At 42.8% G+C, this 27,707-nt stretch overlaps 1 protein-coding gene across 1 annotated transcript in view; it reads right to left on the reverse strand.

The window, feature by feature from the left end:
- Positions 1 to 15,848, reverse strand: part of C8H11orf80 (chromosome 8 C11orf80 homolog) — a 101,317-nt gene extending 85,469 nt beyond the window's left edge. The window contains exons 1-3 of the mRNA XM_046015571.1: positions 15,763 to 15,848; positions 13,544 to 13,685; positions 7,178 to 7,231 (exon numbers count right to left, since the gene is read on the reverse strand). Coding sequence (XP_045871527.1) covers positions 7,178 to 7,231; positions 13,544 to 13,685; positions 15,763 to 15,792 — 226 coding nt within the window. The 5' untranslated portion in view covers positions 15,793 to 15,848. The remainder of the gene's footprint in view (positions 1 to 7,177; positions 7,232 to 13,543; positions 13,686 to 15,762) is intronic.
- Positions 15,849 to 27,707: the final 11,859 nt, after the last annotated feature.

A 27,707-nucleotide genomic window follows, 5' to 3' on the forward strand; every position in this document is an offset into this window, starting at 1 on the left:
TTTTCTCTCTTTTTTAAATTTATTTTCTCAGTTTTATTGAGGTACAATTGCTATATAACAGTGTGTAAGGTTAAGGCGTACAACCTGTAAATCTGATACTTACATGTTCCAAAATGATTACGGCCTTAGCCTAAGCTAACACTTCCATCACATCACGTAATTATTATCTCTTCACTTTCCTGATGGTGCTCTTTTTCTTTTTTTTTTTTTTTAAGATTTTATTTATTTGACAGAGACACAGGGAGAGCTTGAACACATCAGGGGGCGTGGGAGAGAGAGAATAAGGCCTCCCACGGAGCAGGGAGACCAATGTGGGGCTCAGTCCCAGAACCCTGGGATCATGACCTGAGCTGAAGGCAGCCTTTCAATGGCTGAGCCACCCAGGCCCCCTGATAGTGCTCTTTGAAATGCAAAAGTTTTTAATATTGTTGACATCCAATTTATCTGTTTTTTTCCTTGGTTGCTTGTGCTTTAAATGTCCTATGAAGATTTACACCTGTATTTTCTTGTTTAAGAGTTTTATAGTTTTAGCTCTTATATCTAGGTCTTTGATCCATTTTGAGTTAACTGTTATATATAGTGTCATATGACTTTTTTTAATGTGCTAAGTGGGTAACCATAAAGTCTACTCGGGAAATAATACTCAAAATGTCCCTTCTTCCCATACCAGCCAAATTCACTGCCATAGGCTGCTAACATGGCCTGCTATGGAGATGAAAGCGATATGATAACCCAAGAGGCCAGAGTTAGGAGCAGTAAGTGCCCAGTTGATTACACAATGAGGGGTAAAAAACAGTCCAAGGATTTTAAGCCAAAGCAGGTACAATGTAGGCTAGCTCCCACTAACTACTGAATAAAAGCCACTTGCCTAGAGGATGAGCCAACTCCCAGGATCTCTGATGTTAAGAGCTCTCCTTTTCTTCTTCCTCTACCTACCCTACCTCAACAGGAAAGGAAACATGTCAATGTTCATGTTTTTTCCATCTCCTTTCCCTTCACATCAAATCTTGAATATATTCTCAATAGTGAAGTATGATTATATACGTTTAACAGGGAAAAGAGAAAAGATTAAGGAAGCAAAAGAAGACAAATTCATTTTTTTAAAGATTTTATTTTTTAAGTAATCTCTATACACACCATGGGGCTCAAACTCACAACCCTGAAATCAAGAGTTTCATGTTCCACAGACTGAGTTAGTTAGGCATCCTAACAAATTCATTTATTTTAATATATGAGAATTTATATAATTTTAAATAAGAGAATTTAATAATTCTCTTGATCTCCAATCAATCTTCTCTTTACAAAATCTTGCTACATGTTATGCAAATTTAGCAGCAAGAGACTGTTTTGGATGTACCAAAAGTTTTAGGATTAAATGTGGACTCACAGGGTAACCAATGACCTATGACCCCACAAATTCTTCCCTTACTTCTAAATTTAATATGTGAGGCTGAGGTAAAGCTCAGTCTCCTCATCTCAGAAAAAGAAATGGTAATGCGTAAGTATGACCACCTCTGGAGAATTAATGAGATCATCTGGTCTACAAAATGAGCTCCTGGGGAAAAAGTGTTAGATGAGTACTGAGTCTTAGACTTGCTGATCTTGTAAGATATAAAATTAAAATAGAATTTAATCTTTGAATATGAGAATTTCAGATTTAAAAATATGTATTAGGTCATACATCCAAGAGTTCACCATCATGAATTTCTCACTCAGTGATCAGCAAGCCTGGACCCATCAATCTCTCTAATGTACAAAAAGCATGACTTTCCACTTCCTTTCACAACATATTAACAAAGAGGACAAAATTAAACTAAACTTTTTTATAAAATCTCCCTGCCAGCAAAAGGGAAGACAACAGAGAAGAGGCAAAAACTAAACTATCATAATCATATAACCATACATCAATAGCATAGCTATCTTCCCCACTTCCGAGGATTAGTATTCTTATCTAGTTTTCTTTCTGAAGAAAAAAAAAAAAAGGCTGTAAATTTTCTGACTTGGGAAAAACACTTGAACATGACTGGTTAAGCTGTATTTTACAAGAGTTAAATTATGTCAATAAACATGGGAATAAGGAGGAGCTAATTAAAAAAAAGAAATCAAAATAATATGAATGAAAGAAACAGCAAAACAGGGACCTATAAACACAAGATTTTTCATATTCCCTCATCTTATCACTCTCTTCTACCCTTTCTTTTTTCTACTTTTCTTCACTAGCATAGGACATGATAGGAAGTAGATCTGGACAAGAAGGATAAACTAAAATCATTATGTTTTGCTAAATAGATTTTTATGATAGAAGTAGTTCTACATAAATGGTTAAGTCGATATATAATGGATATAAAATGGATTTCTATATATAAATGATAAGCATATCACACAGAATAATCGTGCATATATCAATATGAAGTAATGAGAATTTTTAAACACTTAAGAATTTGTCTATATTGATACCATCCTTCAAAGTACAGAAGTTATTCTAATTGACAGAGACTTAACATCTGGTCTGAGGTGTTATCCTAATAAGCAACTGGGAGTCATCAAGGTAGGAACTTAAAGAAATATTTAAATTCATATAAAATTGAATAAATAATGATTCTATACAATAAAAGGAAAACTAATAAAAATTAAATAAGATTAGATAATGGAGAAAAGAAAAAAGAAGATGCCAAAAAACCCTCAAAATTTATAAGCTTGGAAAATTATGAATGTTTGTATCATTGAAAGAAATGGAGACATTACAGAGCAAGTTAGTAGCAAGAAAATGAAACCCATTTCAGATATGCTGCACATATATTTCAAAGGAACCTTCAAATGGAATAGTTTAATTGACAATCAAAGCTGAAAACATATTGCTGATAGGAAAAAAATAAATCTCATCAGCATAGATTTCAACATGTTAAAAGTAGAAAAGCTATCTGAAGTAAATACAGAATAATAATACAGGATAATGAATGGAAGAAAGGTATATGGGTGACTGAACTTTAAGGATTATCCTCTAGGTTACCAAAAAAGCACCTTGAATTTACATACCTGCATTATAGTACTATACTCTGATATAGTATGGGATAATCACATTACATTTTATTTTCAGATCTACCTCTCCCTATGACTTCCTGTGGCAAGGTGGATGTTCAATTAAATGTTTTCTGGATAAAAGAACAGTTAGGAAGCAGAGAAGAAAGTGAGCAAGAAAGAGAACATAAACCATTACAGAGGAAGTAAAATGGAGAGATTATCTTGATTACTTCTTATTCCAACATAAATAAAACACCCCAAAATAAGAGCCTGTTTGTATACAAATAGAAGTATTCCAGAGCCAGTGAAAAATACCTATACAATCCCGATAGAACAGACTGAAGGTAAAGAAAATTGAAGGTGGATGGCTCTACAACAGCAAAGTTCCCCAAAGAGAGATCAGACCTTATTTTAGGCACTGAGAGACAACCACCAAGCAATGAAGAGAACAAAATAGTTAAAGAGAATTCAGAGGCATACTGTTAATTTTATATAGATAAGTAATTTTTTTAACATCTGGAAATCTGATGGTTAATGAATCAGCCATCAAAGACCTTCTAATGAAGCTAATTAAACAGGGTACAGACTTGTGAATGGACCAATTTAAAGCAGTTCATTATGGGGTACCTGGGTGGCTCAGTGGGTTAAGCCTCTGCCTTTGGCTCAGGTCATGATCTCAGGGTCCTGGGATCAAGCCCCACATCGGGCTCTCTGCTCTGCAGAGAGCCTGCTCCCTCCGCCCAACCCCGCCACCCTCTCCGTCTGCCTACTTGTGATCTCCCTCTGTCAAATAAGTAAATAAAATCTTTTAAAAAAATAAAGCAATTCATTAATAATGTTATAGGAGTCCTAAATAAATAACCATAGTAATAAAGGCAGAGTTAATGGTGCATAAGCCAGGGTGCTAAGGGATTTAAATCTTAAACTTGGACAATTTCCTTTGTGAGTTTCACTGAGTCATTTTTATTACTAATTAGTAAAAATAAATAGCATTATTGACTGGAGGTTAGTATTATGAGCCTGGAAAATAGACAGGCTGAAGTTGGCTATTAAATGTGATTAACTATGATTAAATGACTCAATTTTTATTGTCTAATTGATATGTAGTACAAAAAGTTAGCCACGTATACCTTATCACCAATGATATAAAAATAGATAAATAAATATGCATAAAATTTCTGTGAGCTTTTAAAAGAATTAAAACTAAGTTACCATGACACAAACTGTTTAAATTTTGTATTAACATAATAACAGGTGGTTTTTCCACACCCTAATTCAACTCAAAATCTTCTCTCCAGGTATTAATAGTGATAATATATCCATTCCCTTGTACTTACATAGGTTTTTCACTTTTCTCAAAGCACTTTCACAAATATTAATTGAAGAAATTGTATTAGGTACAATCTGACCACTGACTGTACAGGCGTGTTAAATACAGGCTATGTTTCAGGAAATATTCCTATTACTTCCTTAGTGCTAATAACAACATACTCCCTGTTATTTACGTGGATTTGCACTTCTTTCAAAGCATTTTCACACATATTAACTAAAGCAGTGGCATTAAGAATGATCTTTCCAGGGGCGCCTGGGTGGCTCAGTGGGTTAAGCCGCTGCCTTCGGCTCAGGTCATGATCTCAGAGTCGTGGGATCGAGTCCTGCATCGGGCTCTCTGCTCAGCAGGGAGCCTGCTTCCCTCTCTCTCTCTCTCTGCCTAATTGTGATCTCTGTCAAATAAATAAATAAAATCTTAAAAAAAAATAAATGACTCTGAAATAGATGTTCATTAAAAAAAAAAAAAGAATGATCTTTCCATTCCTTGATCACCCAAATGGCAGAATTCAAAAAAGAAGAGGACTAAAGATTGATAAATAGGCTAGATGGTTTTGAGGTAGTTAACTCATGATTCTTAAAGCTGGACTCAGGCTTCCCGAAGTGTTAGAATCAGAGCAAACTCTCCAGGACAATAAGCTGATTCTCCTTTTCTTCCAGACATGGGCTTTGGGAGGCAGTAGAATTAAGTGATTAAAAGATCTTAGGTATATGCATAAGGGAGACACCAAATCTGTCTTGATCATCTCTATAACCCTCCATGTCAAGCACAAAGCTAAGTGTATAGTTAACGCTCAATGAATCATCATTATGATGATTACCACAAGGAGAACATTCTACCCAAGGTTTCACAGAATTTTTGTTATGGAGCTATTGTCCACCACAATCACTGCCTTCAAATGTGTGTACACCAAGAAGAACCTAAGGTGGGGGACACCTGGGGGGCTCGGTCAGTTAAGTGTCTGCCTTTGGCTCAGGTCGTGGTCCAAGGTCCTGGGATTGAGCCTCGCATCAGGCTCCCTTCTTGATGGAGTCTGCTTGGCCCTTTCCCTCTGGCCCTCCTCTCACCCCAGCTCATGCTCCCTCACTCACACACATGCTCTCTCTCTCAAATAAAATCTTTAAAAAAAATAAATAATAAAAAAATTTTTAAAAGAAAGAAAGAAGATTCACAGAGCAAAAAGCCGAGGTCCATTAAGAATCTAGGATACAGGGGCACCTAGGTGGCTCAGTTGGTTAAGTGTTTGACTCTTGTGATCTCTGTCAAATAAATAAATAAATAATCTTTTTTTTTTTTTTTTTTTTTTTTTTTTGTAGGGAGGAGCAAGATGACAGAGGAGCGAGAGACCTAAATTTCGTCTGGTCCCAGGAATACAGCTAGATAGTTATCCAGCCATTCTTAACAGCCTACAAACTCAACAGAGATCGAAGAAAAGAAGAGCAGCAATCCTATGAACAGAAAAGTGACCACTTTCTAGAGGGTCTCTTCCGATTTGTTTACTGTATATTCTTCTGGGGTCATTGTTACCCTTTCAGCATATTGTTCTCTCATTCATCTGTTCTTCTCTGGACAAAATGACAAGGTGGAAAAACTCAACTTACAGAGAAAAATAAGTATCATATGATCTCACTGATATGAGGAATTTGACAAACAAGACAGAGGATCATAGGGGAAGGGAGGGAAAATGAAACAATACGAAACCAGAGAAGAAGACAAACCATAAGAGACTCTTAATCTCAGGAAACAAACCAAGGGTTGCTGAGGGAAGGGGGGTGGGAGGGATGGGACGGCTGGGTGATGGACACAGCGGAGGGTATGTACCATGGTGAGTGCTGTGAATTGTGTAGGACTGATGAATCACAGACCTGTATCCCTGAAACAAATAATACATTATATATTTTTTAAAGATTTTGTTTATTTGACAGAGACACACCAACAGAGGGAACACAAGCAGGGGAAGAAGCAGGCAGAGAAAGACAGAGGAAGAAGCAGGCTTCCTTCTGAGCAGGGAGCCCAATGTGGGGCTCAATCCCAGGACTCTCGGACCATGATCCAAGCCGAAGGCAGATGCCCAATGACGAGCCACCCAGGCACCCCTATATTACATGCTAATTTAAAAAAAAATTTTTTAATAAAAGGTATAAGCTTGCAAGAAAAAAAAATTTGTAAAATTTGTAAATTAACCACACATTAGGAAAAGGCCCATTGGATAATTTACAAACCACACAACTACAGAAGATTAACATGAAAGCACAACATTTCTCAGATCATTTAGATCTCCTTAAAATAAATGTATATCCTTTTGCTTTAGATTATTCTCAAGTCAAAGGAAAGAAGAGCTAAAACCAGGGTCACCAAAACTTCCTAAACCACACCAACTTTGGCATGTGGAGTACAGTATTAAAACTGGCCAAAACAATTTATAGTAAAGCCTTCTCCACACATTATTTATTTGAGGTAGATGGAAACAAATACTTTACCAAAATTTTTATTTTGTATCTGTGATAATTTTGCCTGAAGTTTTATAGAGCGTATTCAGAGAAGCTAGAGACCTAGTTATCTTGTTCATTCCTGTATCTATACAATTTTATACATCATCTTTCAGTAGGATTGCCAGATAAAATACAGGACAAAATATTGCATGGAACATACTTACACTACAAAATTACTCACTGTTTATCTGAAATTAAAATTTAAGTGGGCATCCTGTATTTTTATTTGCTAAATCTGGCAACACTATCTCCCAGTTAGTCTGTTTTAGAAAATACCAAATTCACTGCCAGGAAGAGACTTAATCTCATGAAAGTAGAGTAATTCTTTCTTTACCTTTTAGGAACTTCTTGAGGACCAAACCACCATAAATGCTTCCTGCAGAAGTAACTGTAAGAAATAGAATACAAAGAAATATCACAAACAAACAGATTTATCTAAAGAATCTAATGGGAGCCTAAAAACAGTTTATAGATACAGAACATAAAAAAGGTGACCACTTTGTAATGGGTTTACTAAAAATGGAGACACCAAAGAAGCATTATGAGGCTATAACAACTCTCGGGCAGCAGAATAACTTTTTGGAGATGAGAACTAAATGGCAAGTCTTTTCACCTATACCCAATACCAAGACTGCTTCTTTAGGTATTACTATTCCTGAGAGAAAAGGATTATAGGAAGACTGCAAACTATAGCTAGAAATCAGAATATATCATGCCAATAACCCACATTCCAGTGTAAGATTCAATTTAAAAATTTGGCCCTTCTTTTAAATAATTTATTCTCTACTAGAAAATATTAGACTATCAGGTAAGAATTCTTCATATCTAGAATTCTAACTCTGAACATCAGAACATTTAGATGAACAATCTTTTTTAAAAAAATTTTTAAGTAAACTCTTACCCCTCAAAGTGGGGCTCAAACTCACAACCCTGAGATCAAGAGTCACATGCTCAACTGACTGAGCCAGCTAGGGGCCCCTAGAGCAATGATTCCTCAGGGGAAGAGGATGAAAAATGAAGCAGGTACCTAAGCCCTCAGAACCATCTAGAGACTTTTTCTAAATTGAACATCTCTCCCCCAGAGGGTTAACCCACAGTTAAGAATCTAAGAATCGCTGCTATAGGAACCAATGAAAATGTGTGTCTCTCTAGAAATGTGTATTCCTCAAGCAGAGGAAAGAGGCTGAGAAGAACTGAACAACAGTGAGAGGCAATCGTTCTCTAAATGTGTGCAGTCCAAATACAGTAACCACTAGATACATGTAGCTATTTAAATTTAAATTTAGCTAAATTAAAACAAATGAAAAATAAGATTCCTCTGTCACACTAGCCGTATTTCAAGTGGTCATTAGCCAAGTGTGACTAATGGCTACTGTGCTGAACAGCACAGATATAGAACATTTCTGTCATCACAAAAAGTTCTACTGAAATTCTATTAGAACAGGGCTTTAGGGCGCATGGGTGGCTCAGTGCATTAAGCCTCTGTCTTCAGCTCAGGTCATGCTCTCAGGGTCCTGGGATTGAGTCCGGTGTCTGGCACTCTGCTTGGTGGGGAGCCTGCTTCCTCCTCTCTCTCTACTTCTGATCTCTCTCTCTCTCTCTGTCAAATAAATAAATAAATAAAATCTTTAAAATAAAAAAAAGAGGGGCACCTGGGTGGCTCAGTGGGTTAAGCCGCTGCCTTCGGCTCAGGTCATGATCTCAGGGTCCTGGGATCGAGTCCCACATCGGGCTCTCTGCTCAGCGGAGAGCCTGCTTCCCTTCCTCTCTCTCTGCCTGCCTCTCTGTGATTTCTCTCTGTCAAATAAATAAAATCTTAAAAAAAAAAAAAATAAATAAATAAAATAAAATAAAAAAAAGAACAGGGCTTTACATTTCCAGATTTTTAATGATTCAAGCCCCGCATCATGCTCTCTGCTCAGGAGGGAGCCTGCTTCCCCCTCTCTCTCTGCCTACTTGTGATTTCTCTGTCAAATAAATGAATAAAATCTTAAAAAAAAAAATCATCTCAGGGTGCCTGAGTGGCTCAATCAGTTAAGCATCCGCCTTCAATTCAGGTCATGATCCTGAGGTCCTGGGATGGAGCTCCACATCAGGCTTCCTGCCTCTCCCTCTCCATCTGCCACTCCCCTCTGCTTGTGCTCTCTCTGTCAAATAAATAAGTAAAATCTTTTTTAAAAAATATTCTCTTTTTTCTTAACATTCCTCACAGGCACACACTGGTTCTAACTTGAGAGTGGATCACTGGGACAGGGATGGCAGGTGGTGGCAGGCCTACGCTAGTGATGACTGAGGAACGGAACATTAATAAGAAAAAAAAATACAACCTATATACCTCACAGCGCATCCATGGTGTTTCGCAACTGCATATCTTACACTGTCTCCTCAAACGTTCTTTTTTAATTTTAACAGGTACCATATCAACTATTGTTGAAAATGGGTCACTTTCAGGGCACCTGGGTGGCTCAGTCAGTTAAGCGGCTGCCTTCAGCTCAGGTCACAATTCCAGGGTCCTGGGATCGAGTCCCGTATCGGGCTCCCTGCTCAGTGAGAGGCCTGCTTCTCCCCCTACTTGTGTGAGTGCTCTCTCTTTCCGTCAAATAAACAAAAATCTTTAAAAAAAAAAAAAAAAGAAAGAAAGAAAGAAAAGAAAAGAAAAGAAAATGGGTCATTTTCAGTGAATGTACTCAGAGAGCAATTAACCTGCCTGCTCCACACCCCTTCCAGCCCCCAATTTTCAGCTATCCTTCTAATGTCTCTGTACTAAGTAATGAAGAGCTATCCTTCAAATGCAAAGATAACAACACAGACTTATTTGTAAAACATCATTTTTAAAGCAACAGCATTGGGGCGCCTGGGTGGCTCAGTGGGTTAAGCCCCTGCCTTCGGCTCAGGTCATGATCCCAGGGTCCTGGGATCGAGCCCTACATCGGGCTCTCTGCTCAGCGGGGAGCCTGCTTCCCCCTCTCTCTCTGCCTGCCTCTCTGCCTACTTGTGATCTCTGTCTATCAAATAAATAAATAAAATCTTTTTAAAAAATAAAAAATAAATAAAGCAACAGCATTCCCCAAAATTCCCTCTAAAGAACAGCAAATGATGTTTTTTTTAAAAAAAGAGCTATGAAGTCAAATATGTTTGGGAAATACTGTACACTATTGCCCATTTTTGAAGATTCATTGTCTACAGTGGCATATCAAAGGTTTTGAGAAGATATAATGAAACTCATTTAATGTTTTTTTTTTTTTTTCAAGACCAAGTAGGGAGGGTGGAAAGTAGAGGGAGAGAGAGAATCTTAAGCAGATTCCACACCCAGTGCAGAGACCAATGTAGGGCTCCTCTCACAACCCTGAGATCACAACCGGAGCCAAAATCAAGAGTTGGTTGCTCAACCAACTGAGATACCCCAGCACCCCTCATTTGATTTTCATCAGCATTCCCCAAATTTATATGAATACAAACTCCTTCCTCATAACTCATATAGACATACTGCAGCACACTATGAAAAACACTGCAATAAATAATATGTTAAAGACTTTGGCAATTACTGATAGAAAAACTATATAATGTGATCTCTTCAGTTTCTCACAGATGGGTCATTCTAGCAATAAAATTTGCTCATGTTGTGAGTTGAATTTTGTGCTTCTGAAAGAGATTTTGAAGAACTAAGCCTCAGTACTTGTGAATATGTCTTTTTTTGAAACAGGGTCTTCACAAATGTAATCAAATTAAGATGAGGTCATACTGGTTAAGGTGGACCTAAATCCAATTGGTGTCCTTTTAAGAAGCCTACATGAAGACACAGACACAGATAAACACAGAGGGAGACTATCCCATGAAGACAGAGACTGAAGTGATACTCCTACAAGCCAACACCAAGATCTAGCTGGCAATCACCAGAGGGAAAGAGAGAGGCATGGAATAGATATCTCGCTCAGAGTCTCCAGAAGTAACCAACCCTACTTAGACCTTGATTTTGGACTTTTGGCCTCCATACCTGTGAGGGAATAAACTTATTTTATGTTTGCGGTACTTTTTAATAGCAGCCCTAGAAAACTAATACATGGTTTTTCATCATCAGAGATTTCAGACTGAATATACCACTTCATACTTTCAAGCAAAGATGACAGACTAAGGGGTGCCTGAGTGGCACACTTGGTCAGGCATCAGACTCTTGGTTTCAGCTCAGGTCATGATTCTGATCAGGGTCATGAGACAGAGCCCTGTTTGGGGCGCCGTGCTGGGCATGAAATGGAGCCTGCTTCAGAGTCTCTCTCTCTCTCTCTCTGCCCTTCCCCGGCTAGCTCTCTAACTCCTGTCTCTAAAATAAATAAATAAATCTTTAAAAAGATGACAGATTGAACACACCCATTATTTCTACCACCTCCTGAAACTGCAGTAAAACAACAGAAGGGGTATTTTTTTAGAGGAATAAACCGACTAGGACAGAGAAGAAACAAAGATGATGATATTTAAATTCTAGAAACTGAAAAGCAGAAGGACACGTGGGATAGGACCTTAGAAACTGAATTATAATCCAAAAAAGAGAAAGGTCAAGAAACAACCCAAATGACACAACAAAATCTCCCAAAGATTCAGGAATGGTAGAATCAGGAACCTTTGGATTTAGAGGTGAGAATCGGAGCTAAAATAAGCAGAGATAGTTGAAAAAATGAATTTAAGAAGTAGTCAGGTCTTTAGATGCTTTCCTCCACTAGCATTCTAGGGACTGGCCCTTCCTAACCTTGGCAGGCAGTGGAGAAAAGGTTATTCTTTGATAAAGACAAAGCATGGGTTTTTGAGTTGAGGACCAAAGTTGTATTAAAAATAACTGGCCTGAATGAACATAAAGACTAAATGCTGAGATACTCTCTTACCCTTCCATCCCAGAAGATTCACAATCTGGCTTTTTCTCTCTCATAGTGAGAGGCTATGAATTTACACATAGAAAAATTTAGCAGAATGCATATTGAATGTTAATTAGTAATTATCTCAAGGGATGAAATGACTAGAAAGTCTCCCTTTCCATAATATATGTGTCTGTAATGCTGGAATGCTTTATGATAAACAGGTACCACCCTTCCTTCTACCGAAAAATTATGAAAATTATTACATAAAGATGAGAGACAATAAAGACAATAGAAAGGTCCCTATATTTCACATGGTCTGAACAAGTCCATTAAGCTCAAAATGCCTATGGAATTGGGTTTTTTTGCCAAAAGCTACTACTATGGCTCAAGGCCTCGGCCTCCACTTTGAGTGAAATCAACCCTGCTACCTTGGCCAGTTTATTGGATTAGAATCAATTCATAAACTAACACAACCATATACAGACCAGCATCACCATAGCTATCTAGCTAACCAAAACTCTCTTGGGCATGGTGGGAACTCTGTCCAGTCAGAATGGAGTTCATGCACAGTAAGAGCAAACCGACCTATCATATTTCTCTCAAGGATGTTTACTGCTAGTACCCAAAGAGGAGACAGGGCATTCCAGTTCAGTGACACAATGTCTTATAGAGTTTAAAGTACTACTCAGTCTCAGCTGGTACTCAGGATGACTCCCCTAAGGCTGACAGGATAATTCATCCCCAAGTATCCTTCAGTAAACCTAGATACACACACAGACACACACACCCCCAAAGCTACACACACACACACAAACACACACACACACAACACACACACACCCCAAACAAGTTATTGCTTCAAAAGCTGAAGAAAATTAGTTGTTCCAGGGACACTCAATGCATCACCTTTCCCTCAGGAGTATATGCAGAAATAATGAGGGGATAAGAGCCAAATGGAAGGGGCGCCTGGGTGGCTCAGTGGGTTAAGCCTCTGCCTTCGGCTCACGTCATGATCTCAGGGTCCTGGGATTGAGCCCCGCATTGGTCTCTATGCTCAGCAGGGAGCCTGCTTCCCTCTCTCTCTCTGCCTGCCTCTCCGCCTACTTGTGATCTCTGTCTGTCAAATAAATAAATAAAGTATTTTTTTTTTAAAAGAGCCAAATAGAAAAGGCTTATTTTCAAACTAACTGCAAGTTGGGATTTTTAAGGTATGCACCATTCATCATTTTATTTCTTCTCCTTTTTCTTTATTTTGGAAGTCTCTCTTCCAACTACCAAAGGCTGGACATGTAAAAGAGGATAAAATTCAATGTAATATAATTTTGCTACGAAAGAGGAGGTTAAAACCAAGAGCAAGAAGGAGACAGGTTCTAAGAATTCTTAAGCCAGTAAAATTAATGATTTCTGATAACAGTCATTGTAGTCACCTTTCCTGTATAACACACTTGTAAATCTATCACCAGATACTTATTACATAATTATTTATTTATTTTTTTTTTTAATTTTTTTATTTTTTTTTTTTAAAGATTTTATTTATTTATTTTGACAGAGAGAGATCACAAGTAGGCAGAGAGGCAGTCAGAGAGAGAGAGAGAGGGAAGCAGGCTCCCTGCCGAGCAGAGAGCCCGATGCGGGACTCGATCCCAGGACCCTGAGATCATGACCCGAGCCGAAGGCAGCAGCTTAAACCACTGAGCCACCCAGGCGCCCCCATAATTATTTATTTTTAACTATGGAATAACCCTGAAGTGATAACATGATAAAAGATTTTGACTAACTTAAAATTTTAAGTTAAATATAACAAATCATAACAAAACAGAGAGAGAAAAATCAATATTTCTTCATCTACTTACTAGTTGTTACACAATGAAGAGTATTTGCTTGGTGCTTAGAATTTAATGCTTCCATGGAAATCACTAGCTGTCCTTCTAGCAATGCTCCCTTTGATGTTCCTGCTGTTTCACACTTCCAGTGAATTATTAAATATTTCAAAATCTGAAAAGGGCACAATTCAAAGAAAACAAATCTTTAGAAATCAAGGTAATATCAAATTTATGACACAGTTAACAATCTTAATTTCCAAAAATTATTCTTGCTTTCAAAATGTCAGATTTAGATTTTGTTCAGAACAAAGCATTGTGTCCACAGAAGAAATAACCAGAAAAGTGACATAAGAAAAGAGACATAGGAAATTAACACAATGCCCAACAAGACAGGAAATGGAGACAATAAATTGCTTTATTCAAAAGGTAAGTTCATCTGGAAATAATAATTTGGAAAAATTATGTAGGAGTTTGTTTTTCCTGTTTCTTTTTTTCTCCCCAAGTAAAAACCAATATGAAGATTATGAATAAGACTGGCATCCAGCTATGAATCATCTTTACCTTTCATTAAATCATCATTTCTGAAGATCAAAATACAAGTTAAGAGCACTGGCTTCGGAGGCAGATGCCTGGGTCTGAAACCCTGATGTGCCATGTGACCCTGGGCAAGTTATTTAACTCCTCTCTACCTCAGCTTCCTCACTTACCAAAATGAAGACAAAACTACCAGGTATGGCTGCTGTGAAATGTAAACAAAATAAGAGCAAAGTGCTTAACACGGTGCTCTGCGTATATAATAATAAGTGGTTAATAGACATGAGCTTTTATTTCGAATAAGTTCATCTGCAGTGAAGACTGCACACAATGTAAGTTGTAAGGTTTCCAAGATGTCTAGACAAAACATTCAATCTTGATGAGACAAATTTAAAATATACTGTATTTAACTCCATCACTTATGAAAGCACTCTCACTTCCACACTCAGGTACCATAGAGAAGATTACTACCCCTTTTCTTTCTTTCTTTTTTTTAAGATTTTATTTATTTATTTGACAGAGAGACCCAGCAACAGAGGGAACACAAGCAGGAGAAGTGGGAGAGGGAGAACCAGCTCCTCCACCCCCCCCCCACCCCGCCCAGCAGGGAGCCCGATGCGGGGCTGATCCCAAGATCCTGGGATCATGACCCGAGCCAAAGGCAGATGCTCAGCGACTGAGCCACCAGGCGCCCCAACTACCCATTTCTTAAAGGCAAACAGATCTCAGTAAGAGACCTTGGGAATGAAGATCCTAATGTGTACCAGAGTTTATAAAAATGGTTTCCAAGCGTTCCTGCAATCTAAGCCCCTTCCTTCTCACACCGTCGGACGCAGCGTGCTCCCTTCTGTTCAGATTTCCCCGCAGCGTCTTTACCCGGTTGGGGAAAGAACCCTGGCCGGGGAGTCAGAAGCCTTCGGTCCTAGCCTAGCGTCTGCCGTCTGTAAAATCGAATCCTCCTGCTTCCTTTGAGGACCACGGAGGCGGCAAGAGGACCGGGCGAACTCTCGCGTGCCTTCGGGTCAGCCCCGTCTGGCCTGGGGTTCTGTTCTGCCTCGCTCCCCTCGCTCCCCTCGCTCCCCTCGCAAGACCAGTGCCTAAGAATCGCATCAGGTGGCGGCTGCAAGGTGCCGCCCGGGGAGAACCCACGTGGCGCGGTGGCGCCCGGCCTTCCGCCCCACCCCCCAGGGCGGGAAGGTTCTCGGGCCCGCGGGGTGCTCGGAGCTCGGGGAGACCTCGGGCCCCGGGGCCATCCACCCTCCGACGGCTCGGGGCCCCACCCAGGAAGGCGCCCCACGCCGCGGCCCACCGGCCGGCTGCACGCGACTCCCGCTCACTCCCACTGCGCCCGCACTGCTCCCGCCTGCCGCCCGCGGCTGCCCATGCGACCTTCGTGCGCGTCCCCTCGGGGCGGGGCGGGGGGGGTGGTCTCCACGCCCTACCCCGGTCCGCTAACGCCTGGCCAACACTTCAGCCTCCGGGGCCTCGGTTTTCTGGCCTGTCAGGTGGGGAGTCCCCCCAACTGAGGGACTGTTCCTCCCTGCGCAGGGGCCCCCTCATTCGCTCCTCACAGCGCCGTGTGGGGCCGGCGGGCTTTCACCGAAGCCCCTCATTCCCACCTCAGGCACCGCCAGACCCCTCTGCCCAGACTTCGCGGACCCCTCACAAAACCCTTCCCAGAGTGTCCTCTGTTTTCTCTCCCTCCCCGGCATCACCTCGCAGACAGCCACGGCCGAGCCCTCCATGGCGCGGGGGCAGCAGCAGCAACGCCCACAGCCCGCTGCCCGCCGGGACGTCGACCTCCGCGGGCGCCCACGCCCGGCCGCTCCGCGTTCTTCCCGCCCGCGCGCGCGCGCCCCGCCCACCGGCCCGCCGCGCTTGCGCACTTCGTGCCGCGCCGCCCCCAGGCCGCGAACCGCCGGGGCTTGCCAGGAGCGGTGAGGAGGTGCGGGGAACCGCGAGGGCCCGTGGGCGGACGGGAGGGCCGGCCGCCGAGCTGTGGAGAACCCGCGGGCGCCGACTGAAGCTCGAGGCGAGCGGGAATGAGGCCAGGCCAAGGCTCTCCTGCCTCCGGAAAGAGACTTTCCCACGGTCCCGCGGAGGAGCAGCCCTCAGCCCGGTGCGGGATCCCCAAGCCGGTTCTTGGCTCCTGAGCAGCCTCTCCTCCTGCGGGGGCTGTCCCAAGTGCCTAGGCCAACCTCTGGTTCCCAGATTTATTAAATAAAAATACAGGACGGCTAATTAAAATTGAATTTAATATTTAAAAAAAAATTTAAGCAGACATCTATCCCATGAAATATATGGGACATACGTATACTAAAAAATTATTCGCTCATCTGAAATTCAAAACTGGGCGTCCTGTATTTTATCTGGTGCCCCACGCACGTCCCCAGCCTAATCCCGAGGTGCCTGGCCAGCCCTAGGCAGGACCTGGAAGGGCCCCCGCCGGGGATTAGGCCCTGCCCCACGTTTGGCTCTGCACTAACTATGCCAACCGCAGGAGCTGGCTTTCTCGGGCTCCAGCTGACAAGACAAGCTCTGGGGTTTTCAGAGTGTTCCCAGCTGGAAGGATGGTATTACTCCAGACCAGAGGCTGGACTCTGGGCAGGTTCAGGGAGGGACGAGGTGAGCGGGACTTGAGCCCAAACTGATAATCTGGCAGCTGGTTCCCAGGCAGCTGAAAGCAACAGGTGAGAGAGATTCCTGTGTGGCAAAGAGTTGCCCAAGGAGAAGGGTGGGACAGGGTGTTGGCTGCTGTCCTTCAGGGGAAATTCTTCCCCCCATCCCAGCTCCAAGAAGCCAGGATTGTGCAGAACAGATGGGGGAACTATCAGAATGCCCGTCCTGTATACGGCTTTCCTGCCGCTCCAAAGAACATGTCTGCTGAGACCTGAGTCTTGGCCAGTCCATGCTCAGCACCACTGACCACCCTCTCCATCTCAGCTGTTCACGACAGACCTACTGGAGAAAGGTGGCTTTTATTTCTGGAAAATTCATCATAAAACCATCTCAGACTTGATAAGAGAGCTGGCATTCGGGGAATCATTGGAACCTGCCTCTCCCTTTCACTCTCTTCTCTCTCCAGTGTTCCTTTAGGCAAAGGAGTTGCCAGGGAGAAGGGAGCTCACATTTGCTGAATGACTGCATGTTGTCTGACACCACCGGCTCATTACACAAGTTTTTTCACTCTCACAAGTATCTCGTGAGATACTTACTATCTTCACTATATTTTCTATCGATCAGTGAGGAACCAAGGCTCTGAAGATGGCTTTTCAAAGCATTTCCCATAAAGAGTCTGGCTCAACAGGATTTGCCCCACCTTGAGACTGGCATTGGGAATGAAGGGTGGAGAACACTTTCCAATGTAGAAGTTCTTCAGATAAGTTGGTTTTCCTGGCTTCCAGCCCTTGGCCTTGGAGTGAGCCGCAGGGATGAACCTGCAGTGGAAAACCCAGCACTATCCTAGAATCAGAGGAGGCCTGACAGAGGCCAAGGACAAAGTCACCTTCCATACTGGATGTAGGCAGAAGTGAGGAAGGGAACTTTTGATATGAGGGCCTGTCATCAGGACTTCCATAGTATAAACTTGCAGTTAGGCAAGCCTTTTTTTTTTTTTTTTTTTTTTTTTTTTAACATAGTCTCCATGCCCAACTTGGGGCTTGAACTCATGACCCTGAGATCAAGAGCCCCACAGTCAACTGATGGGGCTAGTCAGGTGCCCCCTTTAGGTAAGATTTGATGCAGTCTTTTTTTTTTTTTTTTTTAAGATTTTATTTATTTATTTGACAGAGAGAGATCACAAGTAGCAGAGAGGCAGGCAGAGAGAGAGAGAGGGAAGCAGGCTCCCTGCTGAGCAGAGAGCCCGATGTGGGACTCGATCCCAGGACCCTGAGATCATGACCTGAGCCGAAGGCAGCGGCTTAACCCACTGAGCCACCCAGGCGCCCAGATTTGATGCAGTCTTAACATTTGGTGGGCATTTACTCTGTGCTAAGTGGTCTTCACTTTTTCTTACTTATCTTAAGTAATCCTCCCAACATTGTATGCAAGGCGTTGTCGTTGTTTTATGAAACATGAAGATGAGGTTCCAAGAAGAGCTTGTATGACAGTGAGTTGTAAATGACAGGGCCAGAATCTGAAACAAACAAGATCTCTTAACAACTCTCTCCACTCCCCTACAGCTACTCAATACGTCTCCCACTTAAATATGATTGCTTGTCTCAGAGTTCTACAGTATGGGAACACTAACCTTACCATGAAAATCCAGCCCCTCCATTCAAAAACTAAGGAGCCAGTGAACTCAGATGCCCTTCTCTACCACAAACTAAAGTTTGAATGAGCCACAGCTCCCAAATCTTCCCTAAGCCATCAGTCGGTGCCCCCATCCTGCTTGGGGTCTAGTAACTGATACACTATTGGGCTCCACATTGTTAAAATTGTTTTTACTCAGACCCCATCCTCAGAGCAATAGAATGTCAGAGTCAGAAGGGGCTGTAGAGTTTATCAATTACCTTAAATAGATGAAGAAATTTGAGGTCCAAAGACATTAAGTGACCTGCCCAAGGTTAGGGTCACCTTAGTCAACCAGGTCAGCCAAGGAGCTTTTGGAAGCTGCTCTGCACATTTGCAGCCCTGGTATTCAGGGTCTTATTATCAGTGTCTTCAGGGGGCCAGTTATCCCCAGTCCTTACACTTAGTGCCATATTAATTCTGCTTGTATTCCTCTGCATGTCTGCAGTGTAGCATGTCTGCTTTGAACATCCTGTTTATTCTGAGAAGAAATCCCCTGTCTGGATACAAGAGACCCCATCTAAAGATTCTGACCCAAGCCCAAGGATTTAAGTGGAACCAAGAACATCCTAAGAAATGCTGCCATGAACAGTAACATTTTAGGAACTGCCAAGCTGTCTTTCCCTTTCGAATGTGCCCTCTCTGTGGATATCTTTCCTAGACACCTCTTAGGTCTACCTTGTGCTTAGGCTCCCTGAGAGCATTCTAAGGAGGCCCTGAAGAGATTGACGATAGGAACTTAAGTGGAAAATATCCCTGAGGTCCCCCTTATGAGGCTGATGCAAAAGTAAATCCATTTGAGAAGTTTATTTCCCCCTGGGAAACTATTAAAAGAGGCTGTTTCCCATACACGCAATAGGAAAGGGTTAACTGCTTCTCTCGGGTCCTGAGCCAAGTCTGTCCCCCACCAGTTCCCATAACCGGGTTTCCTGAAATGGAGCAGGTCCCAGGTGCCTCTCCACTAATCACATCCTTGGAAATGGGGCCAGGAAGCTCAGATTAGCTCATCCCTTCACCTTCTTGAGGCCTTCTCCACCTGGAGCACAGAATCTGGGGCAGCTTCTCTACTCACCTCGCTCTGCTCTCCGGGGTCAGACAGGGATGTTCTCGCAGAGGTATGTTAGGTTGTGGGGGCACTGGTAGCCATAGTGGTGCTGACTTTTGTGCAAATTCTTTGACTACACTCTTTGTCCTTCCTTATTCTAAGACTTATGGGGGAAAGGAACGACTCTGCGCCAAGACAGTACTAGAGTTTGTATAGCTAGAGTGTTATTTTCCTCACCCCTTTTCCCGATGTTTCCTTCCTCTACTTTTAGAATGACTGTGATACCAGATAGCTTCCTGGTGTTCCTGGGGACAGTTCCCCTGTGTACACAGAGTCTGATTCCTCACCCATCAGTAATAGGTTCCCGGGCCAGCCCGGGAGACTTCATTCCTTCCCCATTAATGTCTAATTTCGACTCTTCCTAGATAACCAATAAAATCTATATCACACAGCTTGTTCTGCTCTCTAATTGGCTTTTAAGTTTCTCTCTAGGCAGTTGGGTTTGTCCCGCTAGCTGATGTCCACTGGATGGCAGATATTCTCTGTGGCATAGAAACCTTAGGAATGGAAACAGCAGTGGGATCTGGTCACATATGGCTGAGTAAGTCTACTGATCCAAAGGCCAGATGATCCCGTTTATTCGGAAGACAAGGAGGGTAACTGGAAAAAAGATTCTTCTTCTAGAAGCCACATTCAAAAGGAACTGACTCCACAAGTTTAGTCTTGGTTCCATCTTTGTCTGGTTCCAGTACTCTAAGGACTTTACCAGGCATGTCGGTGTATGGAGTATTTAAAGCTAGTAATACAGAGCCTTGGTGAAGCTGATTTTCCCTTCATCTCCGAAGCTGACTTGATCTCCTCCGTTCTAGCTTTAATGCCACTATCATCTTCAGCTTCTTCAACTTCCCTTCTCACCAGCTGAAAAGAGGCTGTGGGATCAAAAGACTAAAAGGGCGAGGATGTCTGAATTCTTTTCCTATTTTACCACTCATTTTCAGTGTTATGTTCTAGTTGTCCTCAACTAAAATAGGAAAATTATCCCAGGAATATAGTTAAGATAACATCTGTGAAACAATTTGAGAGTCTTGGACTCTTTACTTTTTTAGGAGTTTTTAAAAAGATTTTATCCATTTATTTGAGAGAGAGACACACACAGTGAAAGAGGGGACACAAACAGGGGGAGTGGGAGAGGGAGAAGCAGGCTTCCCACTGAGCAGGGAGCCCAATGTGGGGCTCAACGCTGGGATCATGACCTGAGCCGAAGGCAGACACTTAACCAACTGAGCCACCCAGGCTCACCTTAAGATTTTTTTTTTTTAATCCTTAAGTAATCTCTCCACCCAACATGGAGCTCTGAACTTACAACCCCAAAATCAAAAGAGTTGCACATTCTGCCAACTGAGCCAGCCAGGAGTCACTACACTCTTTAAATTAGAGGAAATCTTAGAAGTCATTTAATCTAGTATTTCCCAACCAGAGGAGCAATATTTTTTTTTCCAGTTCATTTCCTTTATCCCCAACCCTCCTCTGAACAGCCTCCCTCTACCTCCTTCCTCAACCCTTGGTATCCAAGGTAGAGAACTGATCTAGTTTGCACAATATATTTTGTGTGCTTAGGGTTGTGAAACACTGCCCTAATTCACCTCCCTGTTTTATGTAATAGTCATTCCAACAGTCCTGACAAGTTGATATCTTGCTTTTACTTGAATACCTTGTGTTGGGAAATTTGCCACCTCAGAAGCAACCCATTCCAGTTTTGGACAGCAGTGGTTTGGTAGGGAGTTTTCCATTATATTGAACTGAAACTGCCCCACTCTATCTTCCACCCGTTGGTCCCAGCTCTGCTCTTTGAAATCACAGAGCAGTCATCTAATCCTTTTAATAAAGGACAGAGGGGAATACCCAGGATCGTTATTGTTAACTTGTCACAGTGGTTCAGACCTGGCCTGAATGATTGTATTACAGATGTCCTGTGTTTTGTATACTAGCTATGTTCCTAATGCATTGTGTAAATCTAGTTGTGTGTGAATCAAATTGTTTTAGACACTGAGAAGCTGACTGTCTCAAAGAAACCCTGTTACTGCTTCTTTCATAGACTGAAGAATTTTGTCATAATGCAAAGATCTTCCCCATTAAACTTTTATGCAGATGTAGATTTTCATACATGACATTTTACTTAAGGCAAGATTTGCCTGCATACAAAACCAGTAAAATAATGATAATAACAATAGCTAACATTTATTGAGCCCTAATCTGCACCTGAAATACACTAATTTCTCACCATAATTCCTTTAAACTTATCCCCTATTTACAGATGAGGAAACCGAGGCTTAGCGAAGTTACATAACTATCCAAGATCACGGAATTAGAAAATGATGGACCCAGATTCCAACAAGGCCATAAGACTCCAGAGTCTTAACCACCAGGAAGTTTCAGATGCCAATAATAATCGAAATGACTGGCTACTTAGCTGTGTACTTACCTAGCTGTTTACCGCACAATTAGGCTATAATACGGAAAACTGACCTAAGACGTTGCCAGCTTCAAAGATGTACACTAAGTCTACTCTTTTTGGGTTCTGGCACCCAAAAATGTACTCTTTGTAGGTTTCCCACACAACTCACATTTCTCAGTGCAATTTGATCAAAGAACTCCAGAGACTTCCCTTCAGCTGTTAGTATGAAGCAGATGCTGCCAAAATTTATTTCAGGCAGATGGGTGTGATCAGACACTTCTTCAAAGGATTTGTGTATTCTCAAGGCTTTGTGGCAGAAGCTTCTTAGGAGAAAGAAGTGGTTCGTTATTGACAGGTAAAGTCAAAGGTCCTGGCATCGTGGTTGATCCCAGTCTGCTCCTCGATGGGCTGAAATCATTCAAACGTGTTTTTAGGTCCAGTTTTTAATTGTATTTAGGGTTGCAAGTTAAAAATAGCTGGGGAGGGATGATCCATAAATAAAATGCTGGTTTGAATTCAAACTGGACGAAGACAAATGGATGTAATACTTCCATGTCCTCAAATCTGTCCCGGTGTGTCCAGTTTAGTCACCAACAGCAGGCACACACAACGTTGCTCAGCTCAGAACGTGCCCCTCAAGGCTCCTAGAACCTCAGACTTTTCTCCACTATATAAGGGAGCTCCAGGTAGTAGTCTGTCTTCTGTGCCCCTCCTCCACCCACCCCAGCATCAGAACACCCGGTTTGACTTGACACTTTATCTTGGCTCATCTGCAGACTTTTGCTTTCAAATACATGACCATTCTTTGCAAATCTTGCCCCCAGCTTGTGTTACACAAGCTTCCTGGTCCAGGGTTGGCAGGAAATCAGGTCAGTCCTTGTAAGGCACCAGGACTCTCCTTTACAAGTCCACCTTTCTGATCTTTACTTTCTACACCAGGCTTGTTTATAACCTCAAGTCATAGACCCAGGTGAGGACATACATAGTTTTCTGTATTTCTTTTTCTTTTTTTAAGATTTTGTTTATTTGAGAGAAAGAAAGAGTGAGAGAAAGAGAGATCACAGCAAGGGGGAAGGGTAGAGGAGAAGCAGACTCCCCTCTGAGCAGAGAGCCCAAGGCAGAACTCGATCCCAGAACTCTGGGATCATGACCTCAGCTGAAGGCAGACGCTTAACTGACTGAGCCACCCAGGCACCCAATTCTCTGTATTTCTTAACCTAGCTCTTCAACCCCTATTTCTACTAATAGCAGAAAATAATGGGCTTTGCCAATTCCAGACAACTCAGTCTTTCCAAGTTTGTTTGTTTTTTTTAAGATTTTATTTATTTTTTGACAGAGAGAGAGAGATCACAAGTAGGCAGAGAGGCAGGCAGAGAGGAGGGGGAAGCAGGCTCCCTGCTGAGCAGAGAGTCCCATGCGGGACTCGATCCCAGGACCCTGAGATCATGACCTGAGCCGAAGGCAGTGGCTTAACCCACTGAGCCACCCAGGCGCCCCAGTCTTTCCAAGTTTTAAACTCAGTCTCTTAGGATTCTCTTTCCTTCTCCCCACAGTGTTCTAGTCGGTGGTTCACATATCATGCTGACATCAGGGAGGGGCATCAAGGTCAAGTACCATCTCCTGTTTCTCTTGCCTCCCTTGATCTTGGCCATTGCCCCTGCACCTACTATGGCATTCCCTGGTGGGTGGATTAGAAAGGTACAGTGACTGCTTCATGAGGAGCTCAGTGGCTCCCATCTCAGCTCTTCCTGGTACAACTGAGTCTCCCTTTGGCCCCTGACTTGTGTCATGCAGCCCTCAGCTCAACTGGGAGGTTCACCCCCCCCAACTCCAAAGCAATCCTCAATGGGCACCTGGCTCTCAGCTCACCCTCACACCCCTCTCAGAGGCTGGACACCAAGGAACTTTTCAAATTTCCCCCAACTGTCGAGGAGCCAAGGAGACTCAGGTTTAGGCTGTAGGTAGTAAGGAAATGCAATTTATCTCAGACCTGCTTTACCTACGCAGGGGACAATGCCAGTTTTACTCTGTGGCAGCTGTCCCTTGTCAGCACAGGGTACTTTGAAATGCTTTGTCTTCTCAGAGTTCTAAGAATGGAATGGAGCATAAGCCTCTTCTGTCTACTGTGGTTTGTGATGAGCACAGAAAACAGAGCCCAACGGTGCATCTAAACTCTTTCCCTCTTTTTCTAGTCTTTTCCAATTCTGCTCCAGACCCAAAAAGGATTGTATTTCTGTGTAGAGGGGAAACTCACATGTCCTTCCCATTTCACCAGATAATGGCATAAATTCTAAGCTTTAGGTTTGTCACGTTCTGTCTCTTGATATTTAAAGAGAAACTTCTGAAGGGGAAAAAAAAAATCCCTCTAGGGGCACCTGGGTGGCTCACTCAGTTAAGCATCTGCTTGAGGCTCAGGTCATGGTCCCAGGGTCCTGGGACTGAGGCCCACATCGGACTTCCTGCTTGGTGGGGAACCTGCTTCACCGTCTCTCTCTATCCCTCCCCCTTGAGGGACATCCCCTCTATGATCAATTTTAGAAGGTCTAGTTAAGAATTCAAAAGCCCATGTCTTTGACCCTGATCTTTATCATCCCTGTGCAGAAGATACTGCTTCGAAAAAGCACTTGCTCCTGCTTAATGATGGGGATAGATTCAAGGTAAAAGAAACAGAAAATGCATTGTTGGATATGAAAACATCTAGTTTTATCATTTTACAACAAGGAATCCCCTTCTCTCCTGAAGTCTTTTATGTCATTCGTGAATATATTGCACAGCTATTTACATGTTTGCTCTCCTGGGGACACAACCGAGAAATGGATGTGCTCCCTTCTCTTCCAGAGTTCACCATCTAAGAGGGAGCACAATGGGCAATGCCAATCACAAGGAGCGCGGTCAGAAGGCCCCTATCCCAGACTTAGAGTCCAGAAGTGACACCTAAATTTAGACGTAACAGATGAGTAAATTCTAGGTGAATGGAAAAGGAAGAGTTTCCAAAGGGAATATGGTGTTCAAAATCCCACAAACAATGGAAAAACTCAAACAGATTCCTTATGTCTAGGACATAGAATATCAAGTGAGGAGTGGTGAGCAATGAGGCTGGAGAGGTAAGCAGCGTGTGCCAACTCTGTTAAGAACTCTGGACTTTGGGGCGCCTGGGTGGCTCAGTGGGTTAAGGCCTCTGCCTTCAGCTCGGGTAGTGATCCCAGGGTGCTGGGATCGAGCGCCGCATCGGGCTCTCTGCTCAGCAGGGAGTCTGCTTCCTCCTCTCTCTCTGCCTGTCTCTCTGCCTACTTGTGATCTCTGTCTGTCAAATAAATAAATAAAATCTTTAAAAAAAAAAAAAAAAGAACTCTGGACTTTATCCCAAAGGCACTGGGAAGCCACTGAAGGAGTTTCAGCAGAGGAGTAATCTGTCAGAATTTTGTATTAAAAAGATGCTCTGGGGGCGCCTGAGTGGCTCAGTGGGTTAAGCCGCTGCCTTCGGCTCAGGTCATGATCTCAGGGTCCTGGGATCGAGTCCCACATCGGGCTCTCTGCTCGGCAGGAAGCCTGCTTCCCTCTCTCTCTCTCTGCCTGCTTCTCTGCTACTTGTGATCTCTCTCTGTCAAATAAATAAATAAATAAAATCTTTAAAAAAAAAAAAAAGATGCTCTGGCTGCAGAATGGTAGATAAGGGGGCCTGGAAGAATGCACAGAATGAAGAAAGGGTCTAGAGAGAACCACAACCACCAATGGCAACAACACAATTAAGTGACAAGCGGAAAGGAACTCACAAAAGGAACAAAGGAGGGACCACAGGAATTGAAGGAAATCCAGGAGTGTGGCAACCCTAAACCAAAGGAAGAAAATTTCAAGAAGCAGGCAGAATTGAAGTCAACCACTGCCGAGAGGAACAGTAACTGGAAATCAACACTGGGTTTAGCAAGAGGACTAATGATGATTTTGTTGAAAGCAGCTGCAGAGGAATAGAAGTTATACTGCGTTGGACTAAACCAATTGCTTCAGGGTCCATCCATCTCCTTCACTCACCATCTGGCCCTGCACTGATGTCTTCCCGATGTTTCTCATAAGTCCAGGCCCCCTTTGAGCTGCACTCCCGGATACCACTACTTAGTATGTCCACTTGATTAGTTCAAAGGTATCTCAAACCCAGCAGGTTCCAAGACCTGCTACACTCTCCCCACCCAAACCTGGTCGTCCCCCAGTGTGTTTCATCTCAGTAAATGGTACCTCCAGTCTTCCAGCGGCACGATCTGTCCATGACAACTCTCTCCCCACCATGTATCTAAGCCATCATCACCTCTTGTCGATTCTTCCCACCTATGGGTTCCGCTATCTCCACTGCCAGCATTCACGTTCAAGCTACCATCTTCTCTCTCACCTAAACCACAGGGGTAGCCTCCTCACTGGTTTTTCACGTCAACGGGCGCACCCCTCCGTTCCCCACACAGCAGCTGGAGTCATGTTTTTAAAATACATGGTTGATCACTTCACTTCTTTGCTTCAAATCCTCCAATAGTTCCCCCAGGCTCCAAAGGTGAAAACCCAAATTCTTTAAATGACCTGAAAAGTCCTACATGTTCTAGCCCTTGCAGATTTTCCCAGCCCGGATCTACCACACATTCCCTCTTGCCCTTGTTTTCCCTCCCACTGTCCTCTCCATTTACTACACGTACCACACATCTTGCTGCTTCGGGTTTGGCATTCACATGCTCTGTGTCTCTGTAGCTAAGAACATGGTTCAAGTGTCAGACGTCTGGGTTAAAAATCCTAGCTTTACCCCAACCTGGCTAACTGACCCTGGGCAAGACACTTCATCTCTCTATGCTTCCGTTTTTTTCTTCTGTGAAATGAGGTTAATACTTACCTGTCAGAGTTTTTACAAGAATGAAATGAAATGATGTGCATAAAGTGTTAAAAATGCAGTCCCCAATTAGAGTTAGTTACCATTACTATTTTCCCCATTCTCGGTCTAGTTAACACTTCTCTTATTTCAGATCTCAACTCAAATGATCTGGGGGAGGTCTCCCTTTACACTCCCGCCAACCAGATTATTACTCTCTGTTAGACTCTCACCTAGCATCCCGAAACTTTCATTCATTATGCTTTGCGATTATATATCTCAGGGGTTATTTTATTAAAGTCTGACAACCCTCCCAGAATAAAAGCTCCAAGAAGATAGACTGTCCATGTTATTCATCATTAGATCCCCCAGAACCCAGCACAGTACCTGACACATAAGCTAGGCACTTTTTTTGTTTGTCTGTTTAAGATCTATTTATTTATTTGAGACAGAGCACATGAGAGGGAAGGGCAGAGGGAGAGAGAAAATCTCAAGCAGACTCTGTGGAGTGTGGAGCCTGAAATGGGGCTTGATCCCAGGACCTGGAGATCATGACCTGAGCGGAAACCAAGAGTTGGACCCTCAACCGACTGTGCCACCCAAGCACCACTAAGCCAAATTGGTTTTTTTTTTTTTTAAAGATTTTATTTATTTATTTATTTGACAGACAGAGGTCACAAAGTAGGCGGGGGGGGGGGGGGGTGGGGGGGGAAGCAGGCTCCCTGCTGAGCAGAGAGCCGGATGCAGGGCTCGATCCCAGGACCCTGAGAGCATGACCTGAGCCAAAGGCAGAGGATTTAACCCACTGAGCCACCCAGGTGCTCCAAGCCAAATTGTTTTTAAAGATTTTATTTTTATTTATTTATTTGACAGCGCGCGCGCGCAAGAGAGAGAGAGAGAGATCACAAGTAGGCAGAGAGGCAGGCAGAGAGAGAGAGAGAGGGAAGCAGGCTCCCTGCCGAGCAGAGAGCCCGATGCGGGACTCGATCCCAGGACCCTGAGATCATGACCTGAGCCGAAGGCAGCG

This window comes from Meles meles, chromosome 8 (genome assembly GCF_922984935.1).
Source record: "Meles meles chromosome 8, mMelMel3.1 paternal haplotype, whole genome shotgun sequence".
NCBI classification, from domain to species: Eukaryota; Metazoa; Chordata; class Mammalia; order Carnivora; family Mustelidae; genus Meles; species Meles meles.